The sequence below is a fragment of the Amphiprion ocellaris genome, chromosome 3 (assembly GCF_022539595.1).
Source record: "Amphiprion ocellaris isolate individual 3 ecotype Okinawa chromosome 3, ASM2253959v1, whole genome shotgun sequence".
Classification (NCBI taxonomy): domain Eukaryota; kingdom Metazoa; phylum Chordata; class Actinopteri; family Pomacentridae; genus Amphiprion; species Amphiprion ocellaris.
Genome location: NC_072768.1, coordinates 39,825,098 through 39,850,214, shown reverse-complemented (window position 1 = coordinate 39,850,214; position 25,117 = coordinate 39,825,098). Strand labels below are relative to the sequence as shown.

The 25,117-nt window shown below is 38.2% G+C and overlaps 2 protein-coding genes across 20 annotated transcripts in view; both read left to right on the top strand.

The window, feature by feature from the left end:
* ppfibp2b (PPFIA binding protein 2b) overlaps window positions 1–9,300 on the top strand; it is a 101,965-nt gene extending 92,665 nt beyond the window's left edge. For 5 of the 19 annotated variants that reach the window (XM_055009485.1, XM_055009484.1, XM_055009472.1 and 2 more), the window contains 2 exons: window positions 1,810–1,992; window positions 4,039–5,165. In XM_055009485.1, coding sequence (XP_054865460.1) covers window positions 1,810–1,992; window positions 4,039–4,224 — 369 coding nt within the window. In that variant the 3' untranslated portion in view covers window positions 4,225–5,165. The other 14 variants (XM_055009475.1, XM_055009471.1, XM_055009483.1 and 11 more) reach the window with 8 other exon arrangements.
* rep15 (RAB15 effector protein) lies at window positions 8,250–13,556 on the top strand. Its single transcript, XM_035947694.2, has 3 exons — window positions 8,250–8,386; window positions 9,263–9,601; window positions 11,093–13,556. Exons 2-3 carry the CDS (start codon window positions 9,311–9,313, stop codon window positions 11,630–11,632), a joined length of 831 nt encoding a protein of 276 aa, XP_035803587.1. The 5' UTR covers window positions 8,250–8,386; window positions 9,263–9,310; the 3' UTR covers window positions 11,633–13,556.
* The last annotated feature ends 11,561 nt before the right edge of the window (window positions 13,557–25,117 follow it).

The window sequence follows — 25,117 nt, the reverse complement described above, 5'->3', positions numbered from 1 at the left end:
GTGAGGCCTCGGTGTGTCAGCTCGGTTTAATCTCTGGGAGCAGAGTAAAGCCGGACCGCTCTGCTCCTCCTCACTGCTTTAAGACTCAGCCTCATCTTTAAGTCCTTCTGCTGAAGAAAAAACTGAAGAATAATCCACCAGAAGAAACACAATTCACACTCACAGCTGGCCCAGTTATGACCCGGGACACTCACATCTTAAATTTCTTAAGAAACTCCGCTAGCATTTATGGTTTTGTAATTTAAGCTGCTATGCAAAGTAGACTGTTGATCTTTAAAAAAAAAAAAGCACAGAAAAAGGCTTGTTTATGTGTGTTTGTGGATTTCCTTCCTGAGGGCAGCAGCCACAGAGTGATAAAGTGCTCTGTGATATTATCAAAGTGGCTTTTGTCAGCAAGAGGAAGCTTAAAGGAAACATTTATAGAAGCAGCCGCCTGGTTTTACTTCTGCAGCAAAGGCAGAGGAAATGCTTTAATGTGTTGAGAGCATGGAATTATGGTCATGTACACCTCACAGCATGGGTGTTACTGCAGGGTGAAAGGTTATTTACTCTATTTTCATTTCTGTTTTGTTCCCAAATATGAGGCACAATCAAAAAATTCCAAGACTGCACCTTTAAATTTAAAAATTGTACCAGTTTTAAAGTTAGCCACTAAAGTGGTCACTTTGTGTAGCTTTACTCTGCTCCTTGTGCTCCTGCAACACTTGTAACCTCGATGAAAGTCCTGTTCTGTACCTTTAAAAATCTAAAACTACACCATATGTAAAGTTTGCTGCTAAAGTAGTCACCTTGTACAACTTTACTCCACTCCTAGTGCTCATGCAACACTTGTAACCTCAATGGAAGTCCTGTTTTATACGTTTAAAAATCAAAAACTGTACCAGATTTAAAGGTAGCCGCTAAAATGCCTTCCTTGTGCAGCCTTACTCTGCTCCTAGTGCTCCTGTAACGCTTGTAACCGCAATAGATAGATCTGTTTTGTACCTTTAAACAAGGTACAATTTTTGATTTTTAAAGGTACAGAACAAGACTTCCAATGAGCAACTAACTTTGAATGTGGTGTGTTTTTTTATTTTTATAGTTAGTTAGTTTTAAAGTTTTTAGTTGCATGAGCTCTGGAAGCTCATGCAACACTTGTAGCGCCCCCTGCAAGTTGTATTTAATTGTCCTTGCTCTAAGTTGAACATATTTCACAGGTAGACAGCTAGCTAACAGCATGACGTCCTCAAAAACTCAAGACGTAACTTTTCTTTTGTTCAGTGGAGAATCAGCCTAAACTGTTTTGACAGTTGAGGAGATGCAGTTCACATTGCAGACAGCTGTTGACACGCTAATAGAACTTCCAGGGAGCATTATTTCCTCCATACATCACATCTGTACATGATAATTTGGAGGATGAAGTGCGATCAGAAAGTTCTGAGACATAAATACTAAAATCAGAAAGCATACCTGATTTAATTTGTCCACCAAAGTATCACCTTGTGCAGCTTCACTCTGCTCCCAGTGCTCCTGCTACACTTGTAACTGTTCTTTTCTTTTAACCTGTTCTTTTGTATAGGAGTACCAACATGCCGTCACGCCACAGTTTAGGCCTTTTGCATCAAATAGTCGCTCTCTTGTTTGTATTATTTCCTGGTGTTTCTAGGATGACGTGCAATCAGAAAGTTCTGAGATCATACCTGCTACAATCAGAAGCCATTACTGCAGTCCCCTTGTGCAGCTTCACTCTGCTCCCAGTGCTCCTGCAACACAAATTCAACCCCTAAACAACACCATGTTAAAATACTTTTTATCTCTTGTTTCCTGCAGCCAAAGAAGTTGGGTTTCTCCAACCTGACCCACCTGAGGAGGCGGCGTCCGGACGAATCCATGGATTACGTTTGTCCTATCGAGTCGTCATCGTCGCTGAACGCCGTACAGATGCGACCGTACGCCGGCTTCAGGGGCCTCAGCCCGATTCTGGACCGAGAGCCGGACCGGTCCAGGGACCAGGTGGGGCTCCAGGACGGCAGGGCTGACCCGTCTCCATGAGGACAGCAACAACATGGACTATTATGTCGCTCTCCGTCAGCCAATCAGCTGTCTCCGCTATTGCTTCCTCTGCTTGCAGCCCTTAATACCTCAAACCCTCCCCGCCCCCTAAACCCTCCCAACCCAATCCGACCCGGTGCCTTAACTCAGAGACACCCGATAAACCTGCTATGCTGCAGGGCGACCGACTCCAGAATCACTTGAAGTTTTCCAGTCCAACGCCTGAACCAACTAACCCGACCTCCAGCCTGTGCCATGACCCGACTCACTCCAGAACCTCCTGTCCAGTATTTCTAACATCCACATGGTTTCATATACACCGATCAACCACAACATTATGACCACTGACAGGTGAAGTGAACAGCATCGATCATATCGGTTCTATGTGGTGTTCTGCTGGAAAACCTTGGATTTTGGCATCCGTGTTGGTGAGACTTAGACACCCAAATAATCATTGTCCCAGAACAAACACACTCCTTCATGCAAATGGAAATCCTAAATGTCCCTGACCTACCCCCGCAGGAAAATGCATCCCCACCACATTGCAAGAACACCAAATACTCAGGAACATCTTGAGGAACATGACAGTCACCCAAGATGTTGGTTTAACATCCAAACATTCTAGACCCCATTCTGATCAATCATCAACAGGATGCAGTGAAACAAGTTTAATTCCCAGAGATCCCACTGCACAACCCAGAGTACCCAAAGATCCACTGGCAACATCCTGGTCCAGACCCCATAGGACCCTCTGAGAGGTCCTCTGGTCCAGACCCCATGGGAGGCCCTGAGAGGTCCTCTGGTCCAGACCCCATAGGACACCCTGAGAGGTCCTCTGGTTCAGACCCCATAGGACACCCTGAGAGGTCCTCTGGTCCAGACCCCATAGGACACAATAAGAGGTCCTCTGGTCCAGACCCCATAGGACACAATAAGAGGTCCTCTGGTCCAGACCCCATAGGACACCCTGAGAGGTCCTCTGGTCCAGACCCCATAGGACACAATAAGAGGTCCTCTGGTCCAGACCCCATAGGACACCCTGAGAGGTCCTCTGGTCCAGACCCCATAGGACACAATGAGAGGTCCTCTGGTCCAGACCCCATAGGACACAATAAGAGATCCTCTGGTCCAGACCCCATAGGACACAATAAGAGATCCTCTGTTCCAGACCCCATAGGACACCCTGAGAGGTCCTCTGGTCCAGACCCCATAGGACACCCTGAGAGGTCCTCTGGTCCAGACCCCATAGGACACCCTGAGAGGTCCTCTGGTCCAGGCTCAATGGTTCAGAGTATTTTTGACGACATAAGGGGGACCTCCATGGCAGGTGATCAGAACGTTCTGCCTGATCGGTGTATATCAGCATTTTTAACTCCTAATTTTCTAACAGTTTGAATTCAGGTCTGAGACAAACTTGTGCAATATTTGCATAACATTATGGAGGGTTATTTTATTTAATATTTATGTCACTGCAGTCATAAAAACAGCATGTTACGCCTGGAGACCTGAGGTGGTGATTTTGTACTTGTTATTTTCATATTTTGACTGTAATAGTATTTTTATAGCGATGACAGAAGCTACGTGTGGTTATGTAAATGTCTAAAGATCTATCGAATCATTTAATAAACAAAATTCTACGTGTGTAAAGTCGACTCCTTCTTTTTTATCCTAAAAGTTAAACGTGTTTTTAATGAGAAGACGGACACTAGATGCTGTTTTTCTCTGATTAAATAAATAAACAGACACATGGAGGATATAAAATAACCTTCATCATCACTAACCTGCTTCCATCATCATCATCTTACCATCATGGCTGTTTATGACACTGGCTTCCCCCCCTCCTCCAAGATGGCCGACCGTCATCACCATGGTAACCCTGTTGAAGATGCATGTTGCTCAGTGTACAGCTACAAACATGCATTGATTCATTTAACGCTGTTTTTAGAAGATTAAATCCAAACATGGTGTGACTGTAGAAGCTTCATACGTGTTCCGTGTTCGTTGCAGATGGCGACTGCCGAGGGAACCGTCCTGCAGATAGAAGCTCTGTCAGAAAGCATCAACAACCTCACAGTAAGCTGCTGCTCAACGACTCGTGAAGCCGAGTCTCTCTCCGGGTTTGTTGTCACGACTTTGAGTCGCTCAAACGGAGAGAATCTGAGAAGAAACCTCATTAGAACAACGCAGATCTGACAAATAAGCATTGATGTTAAACCTGATACTTCCTGTTTTATCACCGGTAGAAGCCACAGTTGGTTCTTCTGACGACATCGTGTTAGTAACTGAACCCTTTAACAAGAAATTAGAATAAATACCATTAGAAATATTACAAATACAATCACTATAAATAGTCTTCAATCCCCTTTAAAGTTTGTAATTATTTCCAGTTGTGTACAGTGTTATGACATCTTCGTGTTTTTATTACTGAGAGGTGTAGATGTAGTCCAAGAGCCGAAGGGAGGAGGTTTTAGTTTTCTATTAGAACACATTTATTTAGGATTTCAGAAGCAGTGTGTTCTAATAGATGAATATCAAATTAACTTTACTTTCCATCACTGGAACTGGGCTGATATTTTCCACTTGTGCTTCTACTTTAGTGACCACTCATAATGTCTGCAGGTTGATGTTTGTTGTTGTTGCTCACTATGCAGTAATAAAACAGCTTTGTTCTGAGCTGGGATCAGTTCTGTACGTCCTGAAAGGTGACGGATGTGTTTTTAAATCAATTTTTAAATAACAATTTGTTGGTATCTTTTCTAACATTATTGATCTCGAACCCAATTCAGATGAGTTTCTTCAGAGTTAAACCTCAAGAGATGCTTTGTTTCATAAATCAATCTTTCATGAAACAAAACTCTCATTTCATCACCATATAGATTCTGTCATTATTAAATCATCCAAATCTGCTAAAAGTTCCCCCCAATCCTCCTCAGACTTTATTAATGATCAGAGTTCTACCTTCAGACTGTGAATAATCCAGGTCGTGGAACTCTGGAAATATTCACAGAGCTGAAGAATAAAATGGAGATATAAAATAAAATGGTTCTGAGGAGGCTAAGTGGACCCTGTAGTAAATATACTGATCCCAGCTCACTAGCAAACACTGAGCTAACTCCTCAGCTAATGCTAACCCACTACTACTCCCATGATGCTTTGCCTCCAGTACCTGCTCAGTCACGACGAACTGAGGAAGGAGATGAGACGATCTCAGACGGCGCTAGTCTGAAGACGACAGCTTGCTAATGCTGTCGACCAACCAGAGACCTTCAGAAACACCTGGAGTCAGCTAACACTTGGAGCAGGCTAACACCTGGAGCAGGCTAACATCTGGAGCAGGCTAACACCAGGAGCAGGCTAACATCTGGAGTCAGCTAACACCTGGAGCAGGCTAACATCTGGAGTCAGCTAACACCTGGAGCTGGCTAACATCTGGAGCAGGCTAACATCTGGAGTCAGCTAACACCTGGAGCTGGCTAACATCTGGAGCAGGCTAACATCTGGAGTCAGCTAACACCTGGAGCAGGCTAACACCTGGAACAGGCTAACATCTGGAGCTGGCTAACACTCGGTGTTAACTGACACCGGGAGTCAGCTAACATCTGTAGCTAGCAAATATCTAGAGCTGGATAACATCTGGAACCAACTAAGACTTGGAGCTGGTTATCACCTGAAGCCGGCTAAAACTGGGTGCTGGCTAACGCTTGGAGCTGGCTATCGCTTGGAGCTGGCTAACACCTGGAGCCGGCTAACACCTGGGGCTCATCTAACATCTGTAGCTGGCTAAAATCTGGGACCGACTAACACGTGGCGCCGGCTAACATCTGCAGCTGTCTAGCACCTGGAGTCAACTGACACCTGGAGCAGGCAAACATCTGCAGCCGGCTAACAGCTGGAGCTGGCTAACACCTGGAGCTGGCTAACACCTGGAGCAGGCAAACACCTGCAGCCGGCTAACAGCTGGAGCTGGCTAACAGCTGTAGCTGGCTAACAAAACAGAGCCGGCTAACACCTGTAGCCGGCTAATACCTGGAACCGGCTAACACTTGGAGCCGGCTAACAGCTGGGGCTAGTTAACAGCTGGAGTTGGCTAACAACTGGAGCTGCTGATGCCTCGTTAACACCTACAGAGGACTCTAAAACACAGACTGAACACAACGTTGAGAACAGTCAATTTTCTCATTTTTATTTTCTATAATAACGAGCTGAACAACTTAGAGCCACTAGCGACATTTTTTTTACTGCTTCCCTTGTTTCTCTGCTATGACCCTTTACTGATCCTACTGAGGACGGTGCTGATATTTAAACAAGGAGAACAGAGTCAGATGAACCTTCATGAACAGTAAAATGCAGTAGTACACATGAAGTTTGAAGTATAAAGTTGTACAAATGAAGTTTTAGCCATTTCTTTAAAGACAACAACAGCTAAATTTAGCAGCATGTTGAAATAAACAAGTTATTAGAGCTGGTAGTGATTATTAATGAGTTTGTTTAAGAAGAAAGTGGATTGGTCAGTTTAAGTGACATGAAGTTTGTGTTTAAGAAGAGTTTTTGCTCTTTAGCACAGGAAAGAGGATGTTATGACTGATATTATGGATGGAAACATACAAAATATGAATATAGATGGACAGAACTCTGGATTTTTTTAGCCACATATAAGAAAAAATGTTGTGAAACGAGTTTGTTTTTGGAAATAAATGCAAAAAATTTAAAGAAATTATCAACTAAATTCATAAAAAGTGCAGAAAAGACAATAATAAATGAATAAAAACAATATTTTGTGCAACCAAACAGCAGCAGTTCCCATTTTTGAAGGAACCAGGTCTGTGGATTTCATTTTTTTAAAGCGTATTAAGTTTCCTCACATGATCCCAGACTGAAAACAGTCCGGTACTTTAACAGTATATAAAAACTCAGTGGTAAATTTTAGCTTTTTTTGCGAATGCATACTATAAATAAACGTTTTTCTGAATCATATAAAGTGTTTAAAACTGTTGCAGACATGAATCTGTATCTGCATGTCGGGTTTTTTTTTTTGCTGATATTAGCGTTTTAATGCAGAAAAGTTTGTAGATGTTTGAGGTAATTTATAAAAAAAAAAAAAAAAAAACATCCCTAGAGACGCTGACGGGTTTTATTAACCTGCAAAATGTTCTGTCTAGTACATATTTAGTAAACAGATTTTTAAAATAAATTTAAAGCTGCTCTGATTGATGTTTAAATATCAAAAACCAATCAAATTAATCAATAGAATTAGCTCTACGGAAGGTTTTAGTGTCTTTTAACTTGATTTTTGGGGTTTTACAGATCATAAATTCACTGATTGGATTAAATTTTTCTGCTCTAATCAGACTGACTGATTTTAGCCACAGGAGGAAGTTTTTTTTTTTTTTTTAAATAAAACAAAGAAAAACTCAGATAAACCCAATAAAATCTTCAGCTACCTGGTCCATTTAGCAGCTAGCGAAACATACTTCCTTCAAAAATTGGAAAAATATGGTAACTGTTGGAAAATTGCCCCAAATAAATGCTAACACATGTTCATGTCTGCTGGATGTTTATTGGTTCATCAAATCAACTAAATAAGATGATAATATTTCAGTGTTTACATCCTGTTCAGCTGCTCCAAATGGTAAAAATCAGGATATTATTGCTGCTTTAGGAGATCTTTATTGAATATTTTGTGTTCATGATGGTTCATTTGACCCTTTTCTCCTCTTTTTGTTTGTCCAGCACCGTTTTGTTCATGTTTTAGTATAACTGACTTAGAGAAGATGAGAGAAATCTACTTTTATACAGTAAACATTTGATAGTATAAATGACACCAGACTGGTACAATAAGTTGTGATATTTGGTTTAGAAAACAATAAAACTGATAAAAACTGAGCCCTCTGAGTGGTAAATGGATCAGAAAGGCAATTTCAGGATACTACAAGAACAGAAAATATACTGCTGTTTGTACTAAAACTGAATTCAGCAATATAACTTCATAAAAAGACAAACTTATAGAAATTCTCCTCTTTTGTGAAGGGAATCACCTCTCTAATCTGCTAAAATGACCTCATAAATAGCGATCCAACCAACCTACATTTCCTGATTCCCTCTAAAAAGACGGTTAAAGCTTCCGTTTACTCATCAAACCCTTCAGGCTTGGAGCTGCTGTTGACTTTCCTCACATCTGACTAGCTCCAACACCACACCCTGCTGCTACCGGACCACAAATCCAGTTTGTCCTATTCTCCTGAGCTTCACTTAAAGCACCGTCTAACACCAACACCCATCCAGACGTTGTGTATCTCAGCAGGTGAGGAGGGCAGGTGGTGGACCTGGAGGTTCAAAGAGTTCCAGACCCGTCCTGGTGAGTATCTTTAGAGACTTTTATGGAGATCAGACCAACTGAATTCCAGCTGTACTCAAGTGTTACATTGGTTTAATGTGTCAAAGTTATTTATTCAGAGTTAAAATAAAGAATGGACAGAAAAATGGTTCCATTTGGTGGAACAACAGCAACACCAGTGGAGTTTTGGTTTTTGTTCCTCAAGAACCCAACTACCAGAGCGCTGGATGTAACAGTTACAAACCATATGCTCATTATATAGTTCCTATACAACTAGACTGAATTCTCATTAACCACGGTGGTGTTTCTCTAGATCATTTAGGTCGAGATAATTGTAGAAGCTTCAGTAAGAAGCAATTCACATTCTCTTTTAGGTTCTTGAAGACATCTCAACACCATCCGAGAGGTTTCTTCAGTTATGAAGAACTAATGAACTTTTCACTTTAATTGTAAACATCTCAACTATTGAACCAAACTTCTACTATCTAGTTATTGTCGGAATAGTGTCTACTTAAACTAACCACATGGTTTTGGAAGCTAAAAAATCCTAAAACGTAAGTCTTCAGTTCTCTTGGCCACTCAGATGAAGGTGAAACATCTTCTAGAACCTAACAGAAAAGTCGAGTTGCTGTTTGCAGAAGATCCTGGGATCCATCTTGGTCCTTAATGAGGAAGAATTCATCAACAGAGCCGTCGCCAACCAGCTTAGAATCAGAAGAACAGATGTTCATTACAGCTTTAAGTCAGAAACCAACGTGGCTCCAACAAGAACCACAAAAAAAGGTGGTCACAGCAGACTAAGAGTTATTTCCAAAGCTGTATGGTGAGAATGCTAATGCTAATGCTAATTTTGGGGTAAAACTGGCTACATTTACTTGGCACAAATTCTCTTTCCAGGTGATCAGGGAGACCAACATCTGACCTCCTGCCCTCCACCATCCATCCATGATGGGCCAGGAGTTCAGTAAACCCACCTCTAACCCCTTCCAGAACTCCAAACTGTTCCGCTCTTTTAAACGCCCCCCACCCAGAAACCCCTACTTCGACCGGAACTCGTCTAACTTCCACTCCCAGAGCATCTTCGCCACGCTGAGGAGACCTCCGGCCGACAAACCCAACGACTTCATAGCTCTGTTCAGCGAATGCATCTCTGTCGCCTCGACCAGAACCCAGGAGTTCCTCGCCTTCAAAGACCCCGAGGACAAGTTCCACCCGAGTCCCGAGGTGCTCACTCAGGTAGGAACCTCCATCGCCAGAATTCGTGATCAGTACCCAAGAACTGCATTAAACTTGTTCAGCAACAAAATGCAAACAAGCAAAAATGAAGTCCAGAGAAAAAAAAACAGCAGCAAGACAACAAACACAATGAGATTTGTTCCTCAACACAAACAGTATGTTGGAAAAAAAACAAGTTATTCATAGACATACTTAAGGGTTAGGTTTTGGGTTAGGATTGTTATTACAGTTCCAATCAACTCTTCAGAACATTTTAGCATCTTTTAATTAATTTCTTTGGTTTTACACATGAAAACTTTACTATTTTTATTGCTGTCATTGACGTTGATTTTAGCTGAATTTCAGCAGAAAGCTGTTATTTGCATCAAAAAAAGGAAAATCGCTGATAAAGCCACTGCTAGACAGGTAAAATCTGCAGGTACTCGGTGCATTTAGCTGCTAACGAGGCATATTTACCTTAGAAATGGGATAAAATATTGGAAATAATTTCCCTCCAAATTTTTGCTAACATTCCTTTGCATCTCTCGGATGTTTACATAGGAAACTTTTTGCTGATTACGTTTTACATCAACTCTGTAAGATGGTAATATTTCAGTGTTTACTTCTTGTTTAACCGCGCTCTAGTGGCCCAAACCAGGACATTATTGATGCTGTAAGAGATCTTTATTGAACATTTTGTGAACTTGTGTTTGTTGGGCTTCAACTGTTTTAACACAGCACAATGTCTTCTAGCATTAGCGCAAATTATTTGTATGTATAGCACTGTTTATAGGAACGTGATAGTATAAGTGACCCTATCAGCTCAGGGAAGAAGAGAAAAATCTAAATCTACTTTCGGATGTACACATATGATGGCATGAATGACACCAGACTGATAATATTTGGAGGACAAATTTGGGTTTGGCTTCAGATACGACCTTTTACAAAATGTCTGAAGCTTCTCCTCCAATTTCTGGGTCACCAGGGTGAAGAGTTCCAAAAAAGTAAAGAGTAAAGCAATAAAATAAACTAAAAATACAAAATAAATGCTTTGGAAATGATTGTTAAAAGCTCAGCCCTTGAGCTTTGAGCTGATAAAACAGAACATTAACATCGATAATTTAGTGTGAATTTGATCATAGTGGTTAAATAATTACAGGATCTTCTGAAGGAGATGAAGAAAGTCTTTAAAAAGGTCATTATTCTTAGAACTAATTATTATATATGTTATTAGGAAATAGCATGCATTAGTTGATACTTTCACAACAATAACTAGATGTTAGTAGCTTGGTTGAGTTTAGATACTAGAAATACATGGTTCAATGTAGGAAAATAGTATAGTCTGGGTTAAAATACAACCCTTTTGCTATCCTTTTTTTTGGACAAGATTGGACACAAGATTTGAAAAGTAACTTCAAGAACAGACAATTTACCTCTTGTACTACACCTGAAGTAACATCCTGCACTCTGCTATACAACCTCACACTCTTCAAACATCTGGTCCTCCAACAGGTGTTCCTGATGACCTACATCACTCAGAGCGTCAACCTTAAAATGACAGACTCCTTCAACTGCACGGCCATGACGCCCGAACAGCGGATCCTGCTGGGCGCCGACTGGGTCTGGGCCATTCTGGAGAAACCCACCAAGAACCCCAAAGTCCAGATCGCGGTTCAGGTTCTACACCTTCCTGAGCGGGAGGAGGCCGAGGAGAACCCAGAGTCCTGCAGCGAGTCGGTCCAGATGGCCCAGAAGGAGTCCAGCAACAGGAACGTCTACGAGAGGATGGTGGACTTCTGCAGCTCCGTCGGGAAGGACTGCTACGCCTTGTTCTTGTTCTATGGGAAGAAGAACGACAAGGAGAACATCTACGGCGTCCTGAGCAATAACTTTGACGCTGCCATCGGGAAGTGCAACAAGATCGACAGAGCTTTGATCGAGAACTTCTTCAAGGGCTCGAGGTATCTCCACACGCCGACGGGAATGATGCAGGCGATCGTCACCAAAAAACAGGGTGATCCCTTAACGCTCATGGTTAAATTCAGCTCATAACACGACACGAAACATGGGAAGCCATAGAAATGTAGAGGATACTGATACTGCCTTTCAAAAATGTTGTTCTGAGGAAATTTAGACACCTCAGAAAGAAAATTCTGGTTATTTCAAGCATTTTCCAGTTGTTGACAGTGAAGTTTTCTGCTGTGTATCAATAGTTCTGCTTTCCAATAACCTCATTAAAGGGAGAACTTTAAAACAAGAACAAAAAGGTGCAGCTAAAAGTCTTCAGGCTGATTTAGCTACTCGGGTTTTGGTGTTCAACTGAAAAACTAGGGAGGTCTATAGACTGTATACATCATAAAACATGGACGTAGCAACTTTGGCATCATCAATTTGTTTGCCGACTACCATGTTGAAGCCTCAAGTTTGGCATTTTGTCAAACTTAGTCTTCTGAAACTAGATATAAGAACTCAAAAAGACCATACAAAGAGATTAAATGAAGAAATTGAACACATATCTGTGTTTGTCCAAAAACACAACACATGAACACAGCAAGCCATAGAAACACAGAGGCCACTGATACTGTCTTTTAAAATGTTGAATCTGAAGTAATTTAGACGCCTTTTAAAGAAAATTCAGGTTATTTTCAGCATTTTCCAGTTGCTGATGGTGAAGTTTCCTGCTGTTTGTTGACACTTCCTGTTTTCTGACATCATAATTCAGTAACTCGTTCAACATCTAACTTTAAAACAAGAATAAAGCAGTGCAGTTAGACATCTAGACACCAACGGTCTAGATATACAGGGGGTCCTCGGTTTACGGTGTACGGCATTTTGTCAGAACTGGTTACATGGAACTATTTGGCGAGTGGACCGGACGAATACGTCGTCACGTGGCGCTATAACATGGCTTTGTTTACATTCGCCAGTTGTACACTACGTTGGATTGTACTACATTCGCTAACTTCTTGCCTTTCATTATGGCTCCAAAGCGTAAGTCAGACTCTTCTGATGGAGTTCCAACTCACGGCGAAAATCGTCTTACATCAGGTCGTAGGAACAGAACTCCAACGTAAGTGAAGGACCCTCTGTACTTGGTTGGGAGTAAAAGTCCTGCTTTTCCATTTTTACTTACATAAAAATATGTAATTTTTGGGGTAAAAATATACTAAAAAGCAAAAGAACATATTTCAGAATAATGGATATCATATTAATACGTGATAATTATTGATGCATTAACGTGTTTGAGGACTTTGTAAATTTCCCAGTGGGGTTTAATAAAGTTTTATTTCAAATAGTTTGTTGTCAATATTTCAGTCAGTAATGAGGCGTCACTGCAGGACGTTCCAACAATAAAACAACCAGTTTATCTGTTGATTATAGTTTGTCTTATCAATGCGAATATGAAAAGTAAATGGAAACATCCCAAAGTTGTAATGTAGTGCAGTACTTGAATAAACATGTATTTTTGTTTCAACATGTCGATTAGAATATTTAGCATTTTACCAATGAGGGGCTGAACCTGTTGATTATTTTACAGACTTTAATGCAAAAATGCATCTACCTGAAACAGCAGGATTATTAGAAAACCAATGTGTGTAAAGTGTTCATTTATGGATTATTTGGTTTTGGGTGGAAAATATATTCTAAATACATTTAAAAACACAGGAAGGATAAGAATGTTTTCATGTGTTTTTTACTCCTGTTGCTGCCACAGTATACCAAATAGTCCAAAAAGTACAGAATAGCATGTCGCCTAAAGAACGTCATATTGTAGCATGTTGCCCAAAGAACGTCATATTATAGCATGTCGATAAAAAAACGTAGTATAGCATGTCGCTCAAAAAAAGTCATAGTATAGCATGTTGCTCAAAAAACATCATAGTATAGCATGTCGTTCTAAAAACGTCATAGTTTAGCATGTGGCTCTAAAAACGTCATAGTATAGCATGTCACTCTAAAAAAGTCATAGTATAGCATGTTGCTCAAAAAACATCATAGTATAGCATGTCGTTCTAAAAACGTCATAGTTTAGCATGTGGCTCTAAAAACGTCATAGTATAGCATGTCGCTCTAAAAATGTCATTGTATTATTTTGAAAAAAATAAAAAATAAATTAAAAAAACATGCCATATGATGAAATAATGTAAAGCAGGCCGTGAAAAACACTATGGTAAGGTTTACTTTGAAAAAAAAATCATCAAGAATTTTGGCGCAAAAAAAACGCCATACTATACTATGTCGAAAAAAAAAATGCCATTTTTCAACATGTTGTGAAAACATGCCATATGATGAAATAATGTAAAGGAGGCCATATAAACACTCCAGAAAGGTTTTCTTTGAAAAAAAAATCATCATGAATTTTGGTGCAAAAAAAACACCATAGTATACTATGTCGAAAAAAAATATGATTTTTCAACATGTTGTAAAAACCTGCCAAGTGATGAAATAATGTAAAGCAGGCTGTGAAAAACACTCCAGAAAGATCTTTTTTGAAAAAAAAATCATCATGAATTTTGGTACAAAAAAAAAACGCCATAGTATACTATGTCGAAAAAACAATGTGATTTTTCAACATGTTGTGAAAATGTGCCATATGATGAAATAATATAAAGGAGGCTGTGAAAAACACTCCAGAAAGGTTTTCTTTGAAAAAGAAAATCATCATGAATTTTGGCGTAAAAAAAACACCATAGTATACTATGTCGCAAAACATCATTTTTCGACATGTTGTAAAAACATGCCATATGATGAAACAATGTAAAGGAGACAGTGAAAACCCCTATGGTAAGGTTTACTTTGAAAAAAAATCATCAAGAATTTTGGCGCAAAAAAAACGCCATAGTATACTATGTCGAAAAATGTTATTTTTCAACATGTTGTAAAAACGTGCCATATGATGAAATAATGTAAAGGAGGCCGTGAAAAACACTATGGTAAGGTTTTCTTTGAAAAAAAAAATCATGAATTTTGGCACAAAAAAAAAAACGCCATAGTATACTATGTCAAAAAATGTCATTTTTCAACATGTTGTGAAAACGTGCCATATGATGAAATAATGTAAAGGAGGTCATGTTATGTTACGTTATGTCCCGGCTGTCTGAAGTAGGTGAGGAGGAACACAAAAACAGTCCAAACGCTGGTTTCCAGAGGGTTAGACGAGTATTTATTTGAAAGAGTAAGTTTACAACAACACAACATGTGAGGGGGTTAAAAGCAAATGGGTGTGAGTAAAATAAAAATAAATAAACAGAACTAAAAGTGAACTTCACATTGACATTGATGGGCATTCCAACCAGGAACAAAGTAAAAGATAAACAATACAAAAAAACTCTTCCTGTTCACCTCTTAAAACCCAAAAACACACCTCAGTAGCTCCCTAAACTAAAACTACCAATGGGTTCCCTGTTTTCCTTTGTGAACAATTCAAAGGTCCCTCTCTATCTCCCCACACATCCACCAACCACTGGAACACATCTCCAAAGTTCTGCTGGACCAGCTCAGCTTCCCCTCAGAAGAAGTGCTGCCACCTGCCAGATGAAGGAGCCTTTTGAGAGGCAGCTGGCATCATGATTGGACTGTACTTTGGTCTGTTCCAATCCAGCTTCAGCTCCAGAGACGGCAGGCGGGACGAGTCAACGGAGGCCGGATGGACGAAGACATGAAGCTGAGTACAATCCAGAAAACAACAGAGGAGGAGGAAACAAACGTAGTAGTATAGTAGAAAATATACATCGTAGATTGTACAAATAACAAGTCAAAGGAAAGAGACATACACTGTAGAATTGTAGTAATTGTGGGCTGACTGATTTACTGATTATTGGTATTTGATTTTTTACTGGTAATAAATACATTTACTTTGGCTCTGAACCTTTATCTACCTGTGGTCGCTCTGTCTTCTGGAGTGATTTGATTGGTTAGACGTCACCAATAAAACTCCTTTAACTTAACATCTGTAAAACATGAATCAACAAAAGGGTAACAACAAAGTTTTCTGTTAAAGTTCTTCTAAGTTTAACTCCAAGATTTTAAATACTTTCATTTACTGCAAATGAATATCTACTCCAAATGTCTCACTAATAATCATTATCAGCCTTAAAAACCCACAAAACACCCCTCTATACTGGACCACACTTAGTACAGTCCGGTTCCCCCTTCTATAAATCTGCTTGGAATCTTCCACTTCCTGTTTGTCAAAGTGGCCTTCTACCTGGACAGGTTTTGTTGGAGCTCATGCAACAAACATTTTGGGTAAGTGCACTTTAATATGGATGGATGACACTGAATTAGAGTCTGTTTTAATGAGACTGAGTTCAGATGTGTAGCTCTGTCAATAAATAGGAAATTATTTCTCAGAATTCACAGAGAAAAGTCTGAAATGTTTGCTAGGTTAGCATCCCACATGTTCTTTGGCTCAGCTAAAGCTAACTCTCTCCAACTTCTGGATCTCTTGAGTTGCTTGTTGTTAAAATATCTTGCTAGAGGTGCTGAAGCTCAGAAAGTCTGAGATGTTTGTTCAAAATAAGCTCATTCTCAAGTCTGATCTGAACTGTCCTCTTTTGTTTGAACTTTCCCTAAACTTAGGAGTTAATGACAGAGCAGCACATCCAGACTCAGTCTCATTTATGTAGAGATTAAACTTCAGTGTCATTCATTGATGTTAAAGTGCAGTTTTTCAAATGTTTGTTGCACATGCTCCCGACCAAACCAGTCCAGGTGGAAGACGATGTGAAGAGAAAGCTCCAGAGGATGAATATCACACATTTACATTGGAAATAAATGTCCTTTAATTAGACATTGTCATGCAAAAGTTGGATTTCCCTTTAATGATGTTCAAATCTTTGTTGAGTGTTTCGTTGATGTTGGTTTCTAAATGTTTTCTGACACTCGGCCCCAAAGATTAAAACCTTCTACGGCTCACAAGCTGCAACAATTCACACATTATCAACTATCTTTCTGACTAAACTAAGATAAAAAGTGAAAAACTGCCTGATTCCTGCATCATGAATGTAAATCTTTTTGGTTTTTATGACAGTAAACGGAATATATTTGGGTTTAACATTTTATAAACCAAAACAAGAAATGAATTAGTGGAGAAAACAATCAACAGATTAATGGACAAAGAAAATGTGTTTTCCAACATATATGGCTGAATTACTCCAACATTACGATACATACAGTTTTGATTCAATTTTATTAATGTAACGCCAATTACAGGTCAAATTGTCTCAAGACACTTTATTTTTATATTTTTTTGTCATATTTAAAATATGACAAAGTAAGAAATTTAATGCTCTTGACTAATCCAATTTATTATTTGGTTTTTAAGAGACTAAAGGACAATTAAAATAACTTTCTCCACTAAAACTAATAAACATGAGGTCAAATAGAAGGAACAGTTTTAAATACTGCAGTCCCACGACGACAAGAATAAAGTTTGTCAACAAAAACTAAATCTGATGGTGGATTCCATTAAAGTCCTAATAAATGATAATAAAGTGTGATACTAAAGGTTTGTGGTGCTAAAAATGTTCAAGTAAAGATATGAAGTTGAACATGTGGATGGAGGTTGATAAAAGTTGATCTCCCTTCATTTCTGTGGAGCGACTCCATGGATTTTATGGATGGTGGTTAAAGACCTGCTTTTCTAGTCGTCTTCCTTCTAGTCACTGTAAAAAGTCAGTCCATCCTGACCGACTTCAACACCTCTTCATGACAACTTGTTCTGCCTCCGACCTGGTGGAAACTCCAGAAACTGGGGAAAACCTGTGGAGACTCGAAGAACTGGTGGAGACTCGAAGAACTCGTGGGGCGGGGGAAGGTGTGGTGGGTGGTGGGGGGAGGTGGGGAAGTAGAGGGGGGAGGCCGCCACCCACCTCCCCGCCTACTCTCCGCCCTGACTCCACCCAGACTCCGCCTTGGCTCCACCCATGCGGTCACTTCAGGAACTACGATGTCAAAGGGACGACGAATTTATTTCTTTGTATCTGATCTGTAGCTCAGTGAGTTAAGGATTTGCCTATGGAGCTGCAGGTCGCGGGTTCAAGACCAGACACTTCTTAAATTTTCTCAAAATCCTGACAAAGACAAAGAAAGAAAACTGCCAGTGGCGGGTCTTGAACCTGCGACCTTCCACTTGGTAGTCCTCTTCTTATCCCCCTGAGCTATTCACTCAGATACTAAATTTTCTTTTTTTTGCGCATTTATCATCTATTTTTTGTCGTTTTCAAGTTTTTTTTTAACTCGAGTCTCGACTCGACCGTTTTTCTCAGGAGGTTGGACTTCAGCCTTTGTGCTGGAGGGTGGAACCCTCAGTTCCAAGACTTTCCAAAGCCTCCACACCTCCCGAGTCCTCAGGACCTGAGCTTTCAGACAGTCTGAGGGCTGAAATTTTCTAAGTCCCACAGCAGTTCTCTGTTAGATTGAACCTTCAGACAGTCTGAGGACTGAAAACTTGAAAGTTCCTGAGTAGTTCTCTGTTAGTTTGAACCTTTAGACAGTCTGAGGACTGAAAACGTAAAAGTTCTTGAGTAGTTCTCTGTTTGTTTGAACCTTCAGACAGTCTGAGGACTGAAATCCTAAAAGTTTCTCAGTACTTCTCTGTTAGTTTGAACTTTCTGGTTAACAGAAGCCTTAAAACTTGTGACCATGAGTCTTGATTTCACATTTAGATCATCCATCTGAGTTCTTCTCAGACCTTCACCTGTGGGTTTTTTAGAAATCCTGAACAAACTTTGATTCTCTTCACTGAACAGTAAAGTTTGTGGAGATCAGAAGGTAACATTAGTTTGATCAATGCCTTCAACGACTAGTAGACTTTATCTGGAAGCAGTTTTCTGAAATGAGTTCTTAGTAAATCTGTCCACAATCAAACCAAGAACATAGAAAGTGGAAATGTTTGAAGAAACAACTTGATGTTTTCATTTTAGACTAGAAAACGCTGTAAGACACTTGATCTGTTTTTGGTCTTTTTGATCGTTTTATTGTCTCTTCTGTTTAATTTGATCTTCTAAAGTTTAACTGGTGTCTTTTCAAATGTTTTTTCCTTAGTTTGATTCTTCTTAAATGTTTAGTTTTGCTCTTTTCTCTCCTTTTATTCTTTTCTAATGTCTGATTTGATTTCCAAATGTTTTGTCTTTTTAATGTTTAATTGTTTTTTCAAATGTTTTATCGGCTTGTTTGAAAAATTTCCTTTTCTTTCCCAATGTTTAATTTTTCGATTAAATCTTTAAGGTTTTTCTTTTTGAATGTTTTACCACCTTTAAATGTTTAATTTTCTTTTAAATGTTTCATTGTATTTTCTGTTTAATTCCAATTTAAAGTTTTATTGTCTTTAAGATTTAATTTTCTAATTAAACATTTAATTTTCTAATTAAATGTTTTGTCTTTTTAAAGGTTTAATAATCTAAATCTTTTGTATTTTTAAATGTTTAATATTCTTCTTGTTTAATTGCATTTTTTAAAATATTTAATTATCTAAAATATTTCATCTTTAACATTTAATATTTTTGTTTAAAATTTTTGTTTAATTTCATAGTTACATGTTTTGTATCATCTGTAAATTATCTAATTAAATATTTTGTTTAATATAATTTAACTGTATTTAATGTTTAATTTTACTTTTAAGTTTTATTGTATTAATCTTTTTTCCTTTGATTCAATTGCTTTTTTTTTAGTGTAGTTTATTTCTTTAATTTTTTTCTGTTAAGATTTTAACCCCAACCCTAAAAATGAAACAAACCCTTAAATCACAATGAAAATACTTCTGTTGTCACAATCATGAGTTAGTCAATTATTCAGTTTATCAATTCAACTTTATTTGTTTAGCACCTTTCACACAGACGACAAAACTATATTTTGAAAAAAATAAAAAATAAATTTAAAAAACATGCCATATGATGAAATAATGTAAAGCAGGCCGTGAAAAACACTATGGTAAGGTTTTCTTTGAAAAAAAAAAATCATCAGGAATTTTGGTGCAAAAAAAACGCCATACCATACTATGTCGCAAAAAAACGGCAATTTTTCAACGTTGTAAAAACGTGCCATATGATGAAATAATGTAAAGGAGGCCGTGAAAAACACTCCAGAAGGGTTTTCTTTGAAAAAAAAAATCATCATGAATTTTGGCGCAAAAAAAACGCCTTACTATACTATGTCGAAAAAAAATGCCGTTTTTCAAACATGTTGTAGAAACGTGCCATATGATGAGATAATGTAAAGGAGGGCGTGAAAAACACTCCAGAAGGGTTTTCTTTGAAAAAAAAATCATCATGAATTTTGGCGCAAAAAAAACGCCTTACTATACTATGTCGAAAAAAAATGCCGTTTTTCAAACATGTTGTAGAAACGTGCCATATGATGAGATAATGTAAAGGAGGGCGTGAAAAACACTCCAGAAGGGTTTTCTTTGAAAAAAAAATCATCATGAATTTTGGCGCAAAAAAAACGCCTTACTATACTATGTCGAAAAAAAATGCCGTTTTTCAAACATGTTGTAGAAACGTGCCATATGATGAGATAATGTAAAGGAGGCCGTGAAAAACACTATGGTACGGTTTTCTTTGAAAAAAAAAATCATGAATTTTGGCACAAAAAAAAAAACGCCATAGTATACTATGTCAAAAAATGTCATTTTTCAACATGTTGTGAAAACGTGCCATATGATGAAATAATGTAAAGGAGGTCATGTTATGTTACGTTATGTCCCGGCTGTCTGAAGTAGGTGAGGAGCAACACAAAAACAGTCCAAATGCTGGTTTGCAGAGGGTTAGACGAGTATTTATTTGAAAGAGTAAGTTTACAACAACACAACATGTGAGGGGGTTAAAAGCAAATGGGTGTGAGTAAAATAAAAATAAATAAACAGAACTAAAAGTGAACTTCACATTGACATTGATGGGCATTCCAACCAGGAAACAAAGTAAAAGATAAACAATACAAAAAAACTCTTCCTGTTCACCTCTTAAAACCCCAAAACACACCTCAGTAGCTCCCTAAACTAAAACTACCAATGGGTTCCCTGTTTTCCTTTGTGAATAATTCAAAGGTCCCTCTCTATCTCCCCACACATCCACCAACCACTGGAAACACATCTTCAAAGTTCTGCTGGACCAGCTCAGCTTTCCCCTCAGAAGAAGTGCTGCCACCTGCCAGATGAAGGAACCTTTTGAGAGGCAGCTGGCATCGTGATTGGACTGTACTTTGGTCTGTTCCAATCCAGCTTCAGCTCCAGAGACGGCAGGTGGGACGAGTCAACGGAGGCCTGGTGGACGAAGACATGAAGCTGAGTACAATCCAGAAAAACAACAGAGGAGGAGTGCAGCAGCCCAGGACCAGAACAACCAGAGTAGCATCGTATGTCTCTTAGAAAACATCATAGTAGAGCCTTTGGTATGAAAAAACACCATCATATACATCGTATATTGTACAAATAACAAGTCAAAGGAAAGAGACATACATTGTAGAATTGTAGTAATTGTGGGCTGACTGATTTACTGATTATTGGTATTTGATTTTTTACTGGTAATAAATACATTTACTTTGGCTCTGAACCTTTATCTACCTGTGGTCGCTCTGTCTTCTGGAGTGATTTGATTGGTTAGACGTCACCAATAAAACTCCTTTAACTTAACATCTGTAAAACATGAATCAACAAAAGGGTAACAACAAAGTTTTCTGTTAAAGTTCTTCTAAGTTTAACTCCAAGATTTTAAATACTTTCATTTACTGCAAATGAATATCTACTCCAAATGTCTCACTAATAATCATTATCAGCCCTCTATACTCGACCACACTTAGTACAGTCCGGTTCCCCCTTCTATAAATCTGCTTGGAATCTTCCACTTCCTGTTTGTCAAAGTGGCCTTCTACCTGGACAGGTTTTGTTGGAGCTCATGCAACAAACATTTTTGGGTAAGTGCACTTTAATATGGATGGGATGACACTGAATTAGAGTCTGTTTTAATGAGACTGAGTTAAGATGTGTAGCTCTGTCATTAAATAGGAAATTATTTCCCAGAATTCACAGAGAAAAGTCTAAAATGTTTGCTAGGTTAGCATCCCACATGTTCTTTGGCTCAGCTAAAGCTAACTCTCTCCAACTTCTGGATCTCTTGAGTTGCTTGTTGTTAAAATATCTTGCTAGAGGTGCTGAAGCTCAGAAAGTCTGAGATGTTTGTTCAAAATAAGCTCATTCTCAAGTCTGATCTGAACTGTCCTCTTTTGTTTGAACTTTCCCTAAACTTAGGAGTTAATGACAGAGCAGCACATCCAGACTCAGTCTCATTTATGTAGAGATTAAACTTCAGTGTCATTCATTGATGTTAAAGTGCAGTTTTTCAAATGTTTGGTTGCACATGCTCCCGACCAAACCAGTCCAGGTGGAAGACGATGTGAAGAGAAAGCTCCAGAGGATGAATATCACACATTTACATTGGAAATAAATGTCCTTTAATTAGACATTGTCATGCAAAAGTTTGGATTTCCCCTTTAATGATGTTCAGAATCTTTGTTGAGTGTTTCGTTGATGTTGGTTTCTAAATGTTTTCTGACACTCTCGGCCCCAAAGATTAAAACCTTCTACGGCTCACAAGCTGCAACAATTCACACATTATCAACTATCTTTCTGACTAAACTAAGATAAAAAGTGAAAAACTGCCTGATTCCCTGCATCATGAATGTAAATCTTTTTGGTTTTTTATGACAGTAAACGGAATATATTTGGGTTTAACATTTTATAAACCAAAACAAGAAATGAATTAGTGGAGAAAAACAATCAACAGATTAATGGACAAAGAAAATGTGGTTTTCCAACATATATGGCTGAATTACTCCAACATTACGATACATACAGTTTTGATTCAATTTTATTAATGTAACGCCAACTACAGGTCAAATTGTCTCAAGACACTTTATTTTTATATTTTTTTGTCATATTTAAAATATGACAAAGTAAGAAATTTAATGCTCTTGACTAATCCAATTTATTATTTGGTTTTTAAGAGACTAAAGGACAATTAAAATAACTTTCTCCACTAAAACTAATAAACATGAGGTCAAATAGAAGGAAGAGTTTTAAATACTGCAGTCCCACGACGACAATAATAAAGTTTGTCAACAAAAACTAAATCTGCTGGTGGATTCCATTAAAGTCCTAATAAATGATAATAAAGTGTGATACTAAAGGTTTGTGGTGCTAAAAATGTTCAAGTAAAGATATGAAGTTGAACATGTGGATGGAGGTTGATAAAAGTTGATCTCCCTTCATTTCTGTGGAGCGACTCCATGGATTTTATGGATGGTGGTTAAAGACCTGCTTTTCTAGTTGTCTTCCTTCTAGTCACTGTAAAAAGTCAGTCCATCCTGACCGACTTCAACACCTCTTCATGACAACTTGTTCTGCCTCCGACCTGGTGGAAACTCCAGAAACTGGGGAAAACCTGTGGAGACTCGAAGAACTGGTGGAGACTCGAAGAACTCGTGGGGCGGGGGGAAGGTGTGGTGGGTGGTGGGGGGAGGTGGGGAAGTAGAGGGGGGGAGGCCGCCACCCACCTCCCCGCCTACTCTCCGCCCTGACTCCACCCAGACTCCGCCTTGGCTCCACCCATGCGGTCACTTCAGGAACTACGATGTCAAAGGGACGACGAATTTATTTCTTTGTATCTGATCTGTAGCTCAGTGAGTTAAGGATTTGCCTATGGAGCTGCAGGTCGCTGGTTCAAGACCAGACACTTCTTAAATTTTCTCAAAATCCTGACAAAGACAAAGAAAGAAAACTGCCAGCGGCGGGTCTTGAACCTGCAACCTTCCACTTGGTAGTCTTCTTCTTATCCCCCTGAGCTATTCGCTCAGATACTAAATTTTCTTTTTTTGCGCATTTATCATCTATTTTTTGTCGTTTTCGAGTTTTTTTTTTAACTCGAGTCTCGACTCGACCGTTTTTCTCAGGAGGTTGGACTTCAGCCTTTGTGCTGGAGGGTGGAACCCTCAGTTCCAAGACTTTCCAAAGCCTCCACACCTCCCGAGGTCCTCAGGACCTGAGCTTTCAGACAGTCTGAGGGCTGAAATTTTCTAAGTCCCACAGCAGTTCTCTGTTAGATTGAACCTTCAGACAGTCTGAGGACTGAAAACTTGAAAGTTCCTGAGTAGTTCTCTGTTAGTTTGAACCTTTAGACAGTCTGAGGACTGACAAAACGTAAAAAGTTCTTGAGTAGTTCTCTGTTAGTTTGAACCTTCAGACAGTCTGAGGACTGAAATCCTAAAAGTTTCTCAGTACTTCTCTGTTAGTTTGAACTTTCTGGTTAACAGAAGCCTTTAAAACTTGTGACCATGAGTCTTGATTTCACATTTAGACCATCCATCTGAGTTCTTCTCAGACCTTTCACCTGTGGGTTTTTTTAGAAATCCTGAACAAAACTTTGATTCTCTTCACTGAACAGTAAAGTTTGTGGAGATCAGAAGGTAACATTAGTTTGATCAATGCCTTCAACTACTAGTAGACTTTATCTGGAAGCAGTTTTCTGAAATGAGTTCTTAGTAAATCTGTCCACAATCAAACCAAGAACATAGAAAAAGGAAATGTTTGAAGAAACAACTTGATGTTTTCATTTTAGACTAGAAAACGCTGTAAGACACTTGATCTGTTTTGGTCTTTTTGATCGTTTTATTGTCTCTTCTGTTTAATTTGATCTTCTAAAGTTTAACTGGTGTCTTTTCAAATGTTTTTTCCTTAGTTTGATTCTTCTTAAATGTTTAGTTTTGCTCTTTTCTCTCCTTTTAATTCTTTTCTAATGTCTGATTTGATTTCGAAATGTTTTGTCTTTTTAATGTTTGTTTTTTCAAATGTTTTATCGGCTTGTTTGAAAAATTTCCTTTTCTTTCCCAATGTTTAATTTTTCGATTAAATCTTTGTTAAGGTTTTTCTTTTTAAATGTTTTACCACCTTTTAATGTTTAATTTTCTTTTAGATGCTTCATTGTATTTTCTGTTTAATTCCTATTTAAAGTTTTATCGTCTTTAAGATTTAATTTTCTACTTAAACATTTAATTTTCTAATTAAATGTTTTGTCTTTTTAAAGGTTTAATAATCTAATTAAATCTTTTGTATTTTTAAATGTTTAATATTCTTCTTGTTTAATTGTATTTTTTAAATGTTTAATTATCTAAAATATTTCATCTTTAATTCATATTTTTGTTTAAAAATTTTGTTTAATTTCATAATTACATGTTTTGTATCTTCTGTTTATCTAATTAAATATTTTGTCTTTTAATATCATTTAACTGTATTTAATGTTTAATTTTCTTTTTAAAAGTTTTATTGTATTAAATGCTTTTGTCCTTTGATTTAATTGCTTTTTTAATGTAGTTTATTTCTTTAATCTTTTTTCTGTCCAGATTTTAACCCCAACCTTAAAAATGAAACAAACCCTTAAATCACAATGAAAATACTTCTGTTGTCACAATCATGAGTTAGTCAATTATTTAATTTATCAATTCAACTTTATTTGTTTAGCACCTTTCACACAGATGACAAAACTA